Source organism: Coregonus lavaretus (genome assembly GCF_964263955.1).
Source record: "Coregonus lavaretus genome assembly, chromosome: 23".
Classification (NCBI taxonomy): domain Eukaryota; kingdom Metazoa; phylum Chordata; class Actinopteri; order Salmoniformes; family Salmonidae; genus Coregonus; species Coregonus lavaretus.
In genome coordinates, this window is record NC_140010.1 from 22,905,572 (window position 1) to 22,917,730 (window position 12,159).

The 12,159-nt window shown below is 41.8% G+C and overlaps 1 protein-coding gene across 1 annotated transcript in view; it reads left to right on the forward strand.

The window, feature by feature from the left end:
* Positions 1 to 1,388: 1,388 nt before the first annotated feature.
* Positions 1,389 to 12,159, forward strand: part of LOC311098908 (sodium- and chloride-dependent glycine transporter 1-like) — a gene marked incomplete at its 3' end in the record, with an annotated part of 50,204 nt that continues 39,433 nt past the window's right edge. The window contains exon 1 of the mRNA XM_084139455.1: positions 1,389 to 1,436. Coding sequence (XP_083995581.1) covers positions 1,395 to 1,436 — 42 coding nt within the window. The 5' untranslated portion in view covers positions 1,389 to 1,394. The remainder of the gene's footprint in view (positions 1,437 to 12,159) is intronic.

A 12,159-nucleotide genomic window follows, 5' to 3' on the forward strand; every position in this document is an offset into this window, starting at 1 on the left:
CAAAATAGTCCTGTAGCTTAGCATCTGCGTCATCTGACCTCTTTTTTTATTAACCGAGTCACTGGTGCTTCATGCTTTAGTTTTTGCTTATAAGCAGGAATCAGGAGGATAGCTGAAGAACATACGCACATCCAGGTGCTTTTTTGCAGGTGCTGGAGATGTAGAGGATAGAAATGCTGCACACTGCTGTTCATGCTCCCAGGTGATTTTATTGATACAACATTTCGACCTTTAGGTCTCCATCAGGCGTTATATTTCTGGAATTTAGCATGCAAGAAAATGTATCTGATTTTAGCCTTCATCTCGGGTCAGTTATTTTTTCTACACATTGTTTTATAGCATTTATTCTGTGTGTATATATAAAAAAAAAAAAAAATGATTTCAATGACCTTGATTACTAGCATAACTTACCCCTTTATGTTGTTTAATTCAAAAGCAACTTCTCTGCTAATCAAATTTCAAACGTCCTAAATTAAATTTAGCAAATAGTAGCCTAATTGTTGGAATATTTGTTTTGCTCTTTAAAATAGCAATAGAGCACAACTACTTTATTCTGAGACAACTTTGTTTACTTTTCTTTTTAAACTGATGTCTGTACATACTCATTTCCTCCAATGAGGGTATGGTAATTTGCCTTTATAGGACTGCATAATAATGTAAAGTCATGTTCCAACGCTGATCGAGAAATGCAAGCATGTTGCAGGCAGTGAGAAGGGTATAGCCTTTTGCCTTTTGCACTACATACAGGGAGGAATTGACAATGTCAAGGAACAGGGATTTGAGAGTCAAGTGTTTAAGAATGGGAGTGTTGGTGGTCTGGGTGCAGCTGCTTTGAAAAAAAGTTGAAGAAATATAGAGACAGCAAGGGTAGTGAGTCCAGTGGAAGCGCACAGCTCCTCACTTTTTCTTTAGTCTGTTGAGGAAGGCTTGGCAGGAGCCCTGACTCCAGGCAGCTAAACCAGCAGCACCCCTCGCTCTGTATGCAGCCAAGGTGCTGGAATGACAACGACCCATTCATTGTGGAGGTAGAGGCAAAGGCTGTGGATCTTGCCTGTCTTTTTGGGAATGGGAGGGGGGCATTTTCCTAAACTCATGAAGTACAACAGAAGGGGGACACTGAGAGGGCAAGCAAAAGCGAGGGAGTGAAGGAGAGAGGAAGGGAGGGCGAGTGAGAGTGGGGAGGGAGAGCGAGGGCTACTATGCCGCATGATTGAGAGAGGCAGAAAGGAAACAGAACTCCATCAGATGAAATGAGGTGAAAATAATTCAGACATTAATCAACCCAGGGCAAAACGAGGCTGTTCTTTTTTTCCCTCTTGCTGCGGAACTGATAGGAAAGGTGTGAATGAAGAACTCAGAGTGGAAACGAGAGAACCACTGTGCACTATCAAATCATGGCAGAGTCCAACAGCAATGCAGCCTGTACAGCCGACCAGGTCAGTTTTTTTGTTGTTGTACTGATTCTTTTCATCTTGTGTTCTATTTGATACACAGATATGATACATATGATCTCAAGCAAAATGTTGTCATTTTGTCGGCTCATGGAGAACACTTCCGACAGTTACTAACAGGAAAGAAAATAGATTAAATCAGTCATTTTGGATTTTTCAAATTAGAGGGAGAGAGTGAATTTATCCAAACTATCAAAGCAGCAATTGTGTGGAGCTGCCCGGACGACGGTTCAAGGTCCTGAAAGAATTGAATTAATCAAGACGACCTATTGTCTGAACTGCCTTATTTTTCGGCTATCATTCAGGGTGTCTGTGACGACTCAATAGCCCCCATACCACGTGAGAAGGGGGATACAGCTCTTTAAAAATCAGACCACGTGTCGCGGGACTTAAAAGTTTTTATAACTAATTGCAGTGGGAAGTTCTGGTGGTGCTGGCAGAGGGGTGTCTGATAGTTTCTAAGGAAGTGGGCAGGGTAACTGTGTGAAAGAGTGACAGAGTGAAGGGAAAAGTGTCCTAAAATGTGGAGTTGGCTCATATCTTCTTTCTCTCTTCCTTTGCCACTGTTTTTAGTGGCCAAGGGACTTGTCAGTTAAACAATTCCACCAAAAGATTTGTTTAAAATAAAATATATAGATATCCGTTATGGCACATTGTTCCTTGCCGATTTATATGGAGCGCCAAGTCTTGTCACGTCCTTTGGTTGGCCGCTGTCAAGACTGAGCAAGCCTCCTATAGCTGAGTAGCAAATACAAAGAATCGGGCCGCTGAGATCATTGCATATACTTTTAAAGAAACATTTCTATGAAGAGAAAGAATGGCGTTGCTTGCGGTAGGTAAAGGTTGAATTTAGCAATATTTTTTAGAGATATATATTTTGATTGTACAGTGTATGCCCTTGTTTTGAATTGTGTGTACAGTTATTGTAGAGTATTTGTTACGGCCATGCATCTAAATGAATGTACTGTGCCCTTAGTAGTCTAGGGGCACTCTAGGTGTTGACTAGTAGTCATCTAGATTTCTCGTCTGTATTACAGTGCTTCTTTTACAATGCTGTTTCACCACAAAAAAATAAGTTGTCAAGCCAATATTGATTGGCATAACTCTCTCAAAAGGCGCTGGGCTGTTCGGTATAACGCTTGTCTATTTGGTCTAACTTGGGGGTGCAGGTAGGCCGTTCTCTATCTATGTTTTTATTTTCTTCCTGCATGACCTAGCTAATAACGTTACTGAACATGACATACGTTGTTCTAGTGTGTGTCCAAACTGTCCGTTTGCAGACTTCTCTTCGTTCACTTTATGTCAGCACCTCGCCTCCCATCGCCACCTTTATTAGGATGGACACAGATTTGAGTGAAAGTCTTCTCATCCATGTGTGTCTATTTACACTTCAGATGATGTGCATGTGACGAAGGATGCAATCAATGTTTGTAGAGTTATTTCCTTAAATTATTCAAAGTCCCTCTGATTTAGTCCTGGTATGGAACATGCTTTAGAATCTAGGCCTATGTGCTTCAGAAAGTTCAGGTTTCAGGTATCATTAACATCAGTGTATACCTGGTGCTGTATGTCATTTATAATTGTCACTATGATATAGACATATCCCTAAAAGTTTATATAGACCACATACTGTTTGGTGAATTGTATAGTAAGCCGGTTAAGGTTCTGTTGAGTAAAGTTATATTGAGAAGGTTAATTGAATAAAGTACAGAAGTTGTTGGATGTGAACTAATATATCTGACAGGACGATGGGTCACATAGAGAGATCTAGGATCAGGTGCACCTGACACCGCAGACCCTTCAGACAGACAGTGCCTTGTCGCTTTGTATAGGACAGCTACCTATCTACCATACAGTCACACACCCCTGACTGACAATCATGTGGTGTAAGTTACTCTCTCCGCACCAAAGGGGAAGTTACTTTTTTTTATTGATATAGCTACTTTTATGGTATAGGGTACCGCTAAAACCACTTCATCTTTTTCAATTTGTTGTTCTCGAAATACATGTTCCGTTTGCAGTCAAGCCCCATTTCCTTGTTCATAAAGGAGCCGATCTAGCCTACTTGAGTTCTCTGCGGTAGTCCGACCGCACTGTAGGAATACAGTTGTCTAAGGTCATCTGAGATTGTAAAGCATGCTTGAGTAATAATTGAAGTAATAAGAACTTCAGAAGATGTGGTAATTGCGTGGTAGGGTGGGTAGACACCTCTGACATAGTCTGACATCCTTTCACAATGAGGAAGAATTAACTCTCACTCTAAAAACGCATAACATCATCCCTTGGTTTGGTAAAGACAATTTGGCTTCATTTGATGGTGATATTGTTTGAAATCTGCTTTAAATTGTTTCCGGTGTCTTGAGCCATGATAGATTGTAGTTTGGGAATAGGCTACAGCTTGCAAGATTTCTACATTGATTTTGATGGAAAGATTTGACCACAAATTGTTGTTTAATCCTTATACATTTCTTTTTTATTTACTAAATTGTAGTGGGGTGATTTTGTGCCTCAAATTGAAGTAAGTGCCTAGAGATCGCTGTTGAAGTAAGTGCCTGGATATCGCTGACACAAAGTCTCTTTATTTTGTAAGTGCCTAGATATCGCTGACACGGAAGTCTCTTTATTTTGTCCGAACAGTTTTCAATCGGACAAAACAATATTGCAGTTGAAAACGTAGCTTGGAATGATTGACCAGAATTATTTCACTATACAGAAACAGATTTTCTAGAACAAAACAGACTGTCAGAACGCTAATGATGGTTGTTTAATGAGAGTTAATAAGCAACAATTATTTCCCCGTGGAGGCTTTGGAGCAGATTACTGCTGTTCCTAAGTCTGGGTATGAGAGTTATATTATTGTACTGCATATTTAACTTCAATACCTTGTGGAGCAGTTTGGTTGCAATGTTAGACTAATTCTGCAAAACTATAATTAGATGAACTCCCGTGAAAATATCCCTGATGTTTTTTCACCAACGGTTTACAAAAGAGGCGGATTAATTGCTTCTTATTATAGCGGATAAATGGATGGATTAAGAGGACTCTGAAATGATGGGATTTATTTAAAATACCAACAGTAGGCTACTATTAAGGCCTAGTTGCTGTAAACATGTTTTTGGTAAGCAATGGGTGTTAAATTAGCTAAATCAGTGATTTTCAGTTCTGGAAGTATAGTTGAAGTAATTTATTTAGGTACCACTGTTTATGTACCACTGATGCTCCCGATATTCACTCCATCCGACTCCAATCCAACATTAATTTCCAATTTTTTTCCGGCCTATTTTCAGCGCTCCCATCTGGGTTCAGGTGGTGGTAAGAGGGCCAGTATATGGAGCGGAAGTCAGTCAGTGGTGGGAGTGTTTACGCGCAAGGCGAGAGAGAGCGGGGGCAGGCAGCAGAGGAGTGAGTGCACAGACATATGTGTGCTCAGGGCCTCTGGCTCTCCCAGTGCTGTGTGTTCTGTCTCTAGCCATGCTGTGCTCATGGACCCACAGCTGGCAGAGAGGAGAGGCAGCTAGCCCCACACTGCAATACAACACAGCCTAGCTGGCTGGCTATGCTCTCACTGCTGTATAGAAACAATCAAATCATTCACTGCTAGTGAGATCAATATGAAGAACTAGCGGACATATAGGCTTCGTCCCAAAAGGCACCCTATTCCCTTTATAGCGCACTAGGCCTATAAAGGGAATAGGGTGCCATTGGGGATGCATACATAGCATTCCAGCTGGTTTAACCTGGCTAGCAGACATACTGTAGATAAAATAATAAATGCAGATGGGACTGCCCACTGTGAACTTCCTTTGATGTAAGAAATACAATATAAGTTGTAATTGGTTTAGGCCATTTTCAAACATAACTTCCTTTACTGAAATGGCCTATGTGGTGTGGATTTGGCAGCTGTACAACAATAGTAGCGATTGATAAGTCTGGTAGTTGGTGTTAAATTATACAGCTGAGCCCAGACATGTAGGCCTACTTCTTGAGATGGTCATAACATTCCTGAACTATTCTCACTGACCGGTCACATTCCGCCAATAATATTAATGATTGCTAACAAGGGTTTTGCCACCAAGTACTAAGTCATGTTTTGCAGAGGGGTCAAATACTTATTTCCCTCATTAAAATGCAAATCATTTTATAACATTTTTGACATGCGTTTTTCTGGATTTCTTTGTCGTTATTTTGTCTCTCACTGTTCAAATAAACCTACCATTAAAATTAAAGACTGATCATGTCTTTGTCAGTGGGCAAACGTACAAAATCAGCAGGGGATCAAATACTTTTTTCCCTCACTGTACATACATACAGTGGGGAGAACAAGTATTTGATACACTGCCGATTTTGCAGGTTTTCCTACTTACAAAGCATGTAGAGGTCTGTAATTTTTATCATAGGTACACCTCTACTGTGAGAGACAGAATCTAAAACAAAAATCCAGAAAATCACATTGTATGATTTTTAAGTAATTAATTTGCATTTTATTGCATGACATAAGTATTTGATACATCAGAAAAGCAGAACTTAATATTTGGTACAGAAACCTTTGTTTGCAATTACAGAGATCATACGTTTCCTGTAGGTCTTGACCAGGTTTGCACACACTGCAGCAGGGATTTTGGCCCACTCCTCCATACAGACCTTCTCCAGATCCTTCAGGTTTCGGGGCTGTCGCTGGGCAATACGGACTTTCAGCTCCCTCCAAAGATTTTCTATTGGGTTCAGGTCTGGAGACTGGCTAGGCCACTCCAGGACCTTGAGATGCTTCTTACGGAGCCTCTCCTTAGTTGCCCTGGCTGTGTGTTTCGGGTCATTGTCATGCTGGAAGACCCAGCCACGACCCATCTTCAATGCTCTTACTGAGGGAAGGAGGTTGTTGGCCAAGATCTCGCGATACATGGCCCCATCCATCCTCCCCTCAATACGGTGCAGTCGTCCTGTCCCCTTTGCAGAAAAGCATCCCCAAAGAATGATGTTTCCACCTCCATGCTTCACGGTTGGGATGGTGTTCTTGGGGTTGTACTCATCCTTCTTCTTCCTCCAAACACGGCGAGTGGAGTTTAGACCAAAAAGCTCTATTTTTGTCTCATCAGACCACATAACCTTCTCCCATTCCTCCTCTGGATTATCCAGATGGTTATTGGCAAACTTCAGACGGGCCTGGACATGCGCTGGCTTGAGCAGGGGGACCTTGCGTGCGCTGCAGGATTTTAATCCATGACGGCGTAGTGTGTTACTAATGTTGTTTTTTTAGACTGTGGTCCCAGCTCTCTTCAGGTCATTGACCAGGTCCTGCCGTGTAGTTCTGGGCTGATCCCTCACCTTCCTCATGATCATTGATGCCCCACGAGGTGAGATCTTGCATGGAGCCCCAGACCGAGGGTGATTGACCGTCATCTTGAACTTCTTCCATTTTCTAATAATTGCGCCAACAGTTGTTGTCTTCTCACCAAGCTGCTTGCCTATTGTCCTGTAGCCCATCCCAGCCTTGTGCAGGTCTACAATTTTATCCCTGATGTCCTTACACAGCTCTCTGGTCTTGGCCATTGTGGAGAGGTTGGAGTATGTTTGATTGAGTGTGTGGACAGGTGTCTTTTATACAGGTAACGAGTTCAAACAGGTGCAGTTAATACAGGTAATGAGTGGAGAACAGGAGGGCTTCTTAAAGAAAAACTAACAGGTCTGTGAGAGCCGGAATTCTTACTGGTTGGTAGGTGATCAAATACTTATGTCATGCAATAAAATGCAAATTCATTACTTAAAAATCATACAATGTGATTTTCTGGATTTTTGTTTTAGATTCCGTCTCTCACAGTTGAAGTGTACCTATGATAAAAATTACAGACCTCTACATGCTTTGTAAGTAGGAAAACCTGCAAAATCGGCAGTGTATCAAATACTTGTTCTCCCCACTGTGTGTGTGTGTGTGTATATGTGTATGTGTATGTATATATATATATATATACACACACACACACACACACACACACACACACACACTACCAGTCAAAAGTTTGGACACACCTACTAATTCAAGGGTTTTTCTTTATTTTTACTATTTTTTTACATTGTAGAATAATAGTGAAGACATCAAAACTATGAAAGAACACATATGGAATCATGTAGTAACCAAAAAAGTGTTAATCAAATCAAAATATATTTTAAATAGCCACCCTTTGCCTTGGTGACAGCTTTGCACACTCTTGGCATTCTCTCAACCAGCTTCACCTTGAATGCTTTTCCAACAGTCTTGAAGGAGTTCCCACATATGCTGAGCAGTTGTTGGCTGCTTTTCCTTCACTCTGCCGTCCGACTCCTCCCAAACCATCTCAATTGGGTTGAGGTCGGGGGATTGTGGATGCCAGGTCATCTGATGCAGCCCTCCATCACTCCTTCTTGGTAAAATAGTCCTTACACAGCCTGGAGGTGTGTTTGGTCATTGTCCTGTTGAAAAACAAATGATAGTCGCACTAAGCCCAAACCAGATGGGATGGCGTATTGCTGCAGAATGCTGTGGTAGCTATGCTGGTTAAGTGTGCCTTGAATTCTAAATAATTCACAGACAGTATCACCAGCAAAGCACCCCCACACCATAACACCTCCTCCTCCATGCTTTTAGGTGGAGAAAGCAGAATGAATTAGGTAACATAGATAATTAAGATGTCTTATCTGCAGAATATGCTTATGATTGAACTGTTGAACTCTTGTTATTAGAATGTCTCCTTCCGGACTCTGTTGTGGGCATCTGCACTTCCTCCCTCATATGGGCCTCAGTCACCTGGGGCACAGAGAGGGGAGAAGTCAGGCTTGGCTATCACATGTCCCTGTTGCTATGCAGAATATCTGAAAGAGAATAGGGCAAAGGAGGTCAGAAGGAAACTTTGTTTCCGTATGTGAATATGTGTTTTTACCTATTGCAGACCATGTGAAGGCATGGCATGAGGAATGGGAACAAATCACTTGTCTCCACAATGTCTGTGTGTCAGTCACCCCCTCCTTTGGCCTTGGGAGATTGTTCTCTCCCCTGGTTCGCTTTCTAGCAAGGTGGAAACTAAGTAACAACAAATGTGGTTAAACTCAAATATACTAATTTACAAAAAAAGGTATAATCTTTGTAAATGATATTATCGGTAGGACTGGTGGAGTTATGTCGCACATGCAGCTAACAAAAACATATGGAAATGTCTGCTCTACCCAAAATTACAACCAAATAATTGCAGCTTTACTGCAAAAATGGAAGAGGAAAGTGGAAGGTGGAGAAAGTAAGGATCTTGTCTGTCGGCCTTGCATTAAAGAACATAATTGGTTAAGGAAAACTGTGATAAATAAAAAAGTATATCAGTTTCATTTAAGGACCAAAGAATTGACAGCCGTCCCATATAGATTGCAAAATAGTTGTGAAGAGATTTTTGACGTACCGATCCCATGGCATAGTGTTTATGAACTGATACGCAAAACGACACCGGATTCAAAACTTAGAATCTTTCAATTTCAATTATTATATAAAATTCTTGCTACCAATAGAATGTTATTTATATGGGGGATACAATCATCCCAGCTCTGCAGATTTAGCTGCGAAGAGACAGAATCATTAGATCATTTGTTTTGGTACTGTCCATTTGTAGCTTGTTTTTGGACACAGGTCCAGGATTGCAATATGTACCTGGAGCTAACCCTGCAGATAGCACTACTGGGTGATCTGAAAAGTCATAGTCAATCGATCAATAACATAATAATACTATTAGCAAAAATGTTTCTTTTCAATTCACGATCTGTAGAAACAATGAGAATAGAAAGGTTCAGAACTTTTGTAAGACATCACTGTACAGTTCAAATATAAATGGCAAATTGAAATCCTATGTGGATGGTGTTAAAAGATAGATGGGAGGTGTTGAATGGAATTGAAGGATGGGACTAATAACAACTAACAACAAACAATAACAAGATAACTAATAATGTAGGCACGCTGTGTCAATAATAAGTGTATGGGTTGTAGGTTGGGAGCTTTTGTGAAGGAGCACAGTTAGAAAGATATGGCATATAGAAACAAACCGGATGGACATCATGAAAATGATCGGAGAGGTTGAGAGTAGAAGTAGCTCAGGAGAAAGAACAAACAAAATGTAATTATTGTAGAATTAGCTGTGTCCATAAGATGTGGATAGTGGGTATGTGCTGGAAGTAGAGGCCTAGGTGTTGTTGTTCACTAGTTTACTCCAAGTGGGGAAGGGGTGGCGGGGTTGGAAAGTAATAAAGGGGAATATATATATTTTTTAAAGGGATGTGTATGTATGTATGTATGTGTGTATGTATGTGTGTATGTATGTATGTGTGTGTGTATGTGTGTATGTGTGTGTGTGTGTGTGTGTATAAACAGTGGGGAGAACAAGTATTTGATACTTTTTTTTTATTTTTTTATTTTTATTTATTTTATTTCACCTTTATTTAACCAGGTAAACCAGTTGAGAACAAGTTCTCATTTACAACTGCGACCTGGCCAAGATAAAGCAAAGCAGTGCGATAAAAACAACAACACAGAGTTACATATGGGGTAAAACAAAACATAAAGTCAAAAATACAACAGAAAATATATATATACAGTGTGTGCAAATGTAGCAAGTTATGGAGGTAAGGCAATAAAATAGGCTATAGTGCAAAATAATTACAATTAGTATTAACACTGGAATGATAGATGTGCAAGAGATGATGTGCAAATAGAGATACTGGGGTACAAATGAGCAAAATAAATAACAATATAGGGATGAGGTAGTTGGGCGGGCTAATTTCAGATGGGCTGTGTACAGGTGCAGTGATCGGTAAGGTGCTCTGACAACTGATGCTTAAAGTTAGTGAGGGAGATAAGTGTCTCCAGCTTCAGAGATTTTTGCAATTTGTTCCAGTCATTGGCAGCAGAGAACTGGAAGGAATTGCGGCCAAAGGAGGTGTTGGCTTTGTGGATGACCAGTGAGATATACCTGCTGGAGCGCAGACTACGGGTGGGTGTTGCTATGGTGACCAATGAGCTAAGATAAGGCGGGGATTTGCCTAGCAGTGATTTATAGATGGCCTGGAGCCAGTGGGTTTGGCGACGAATATGTAGTGAGGACCAGCCAACAAGAGCGTACAGGTCACAGTGGTGGGTATTATATGGGACTTTGGAGACAAAACGGATGGCACTGTGATAGACTACATCCAATTTGCTGAGTAGAGTGTTGGAGGCTATTTTGTAAATGACATCGCCGAAGTCAAGGATCGGTAGGATAGTCAGTTTTACGAGGGCATGTTTGGCAGCATGAGTGAAGGAGGCTTTGTTGCGAAATAGGAAACCGATTCTTAATGTGAGTCTGGAAGGAGAGTTTACAGTCTAACCAGACAGCTAGATATTTGTAGTTGTCCACATACTCTAGGTCAGACCCGTCGAGAGTAGTGATTCTAGTCGGGTGGGCGGGTGCAAGCAGTGTTCGGTTGAAGAGCATGCATTTAGTTTTACTAGTGTTTAAGAGCAGTTGGAGGCTACTGAAGGAGTGTTGTATGGAATTGAAGCACGTTTGGAGGTTTGTTAACACAGTGTCCGATGAAGGGCCAGATGTATACAAAATGGTGTCGTCTGCGTAGAGGTGGATCTGAGAGTCACCAGCAGCAAAAGCGACGTCATTGATATACACACAGAAAAGATACACAGCCGATTTTTAAGGTTTTCCTACTTACAAAGCATGTAGAGGTCTGTAATTTTTATCATAGGTACACTTCAGCTGTGAGAGACGGAATCTAAAACAAAAATCTAGAAAATCACATTGTATGATTTTTAAGTAATTAATTTGCATTTTATTGCATGACGTAAGTATTTGATCACCTACCAACCAGTAAGAATTCCGGCTCTCACAGACCTGTGTCAGAAGGTGATGTGTACGCGGAGAGTGAAGTCAGACGCAGGACACAGAGATTCAGGTAGACTACTTTACTCAATGTAAAGTGCAAAACAAACGCCTCCACAACTGGAGGGAAATACACCATATACGTAATATTGAAAAATAGCAAGGCCGAACATCGACTTAGACATACAACAATAACACACAAATAGCAAACGTGAGACAAGGGAAATTATAGGCTAAACAATCAAACATAATAGACAACAGGTGTACTAATCCAGACAAAACAAGACAAACACCGAAACATCGATCGGCAGTAGCTAGTACTCCGGGGACGACGAACGCCGAAGCCTGCCCGAGCAAGGAGGAGGAGCAGCCTCGGCAGAATCCGTGACAGTACCCCCCCCTTGACGCGCGGCTCCAGCCGTGCGCCGTCCCCGGCCTTGGGGACGGCCAGGAGGATGCGGAGCAGGGCGAGTTGGATGACTCCGGTGGAACTCCGTCAAGAGGGAGGGATCTAAGATGTCCCTCCTAGGCACCCAGCACCGTTCCTCCGGACCGTACCCCTCCCACTCCACGAGATACTGCAGACCCCCCATCCGACGTCTCGAATCCACGATGGACCAGACTGAGTACGCCGGATCCCCCTCGTTGTCCAGTGGGGGCGGAGGAGCCTCTCGTATCTCATTCTCCTGGAGTGGACCATCTACCACCAGCCTGAGGAGAGACACATGGAACGAGGGGTTAATGCGGTAATCATTGGGCAGTTGTAACCTGTAACATACCTCGTTCAATCTCCTCAGGACTTTAAATGGCCCCACAAACCGCTGACCCAGCTT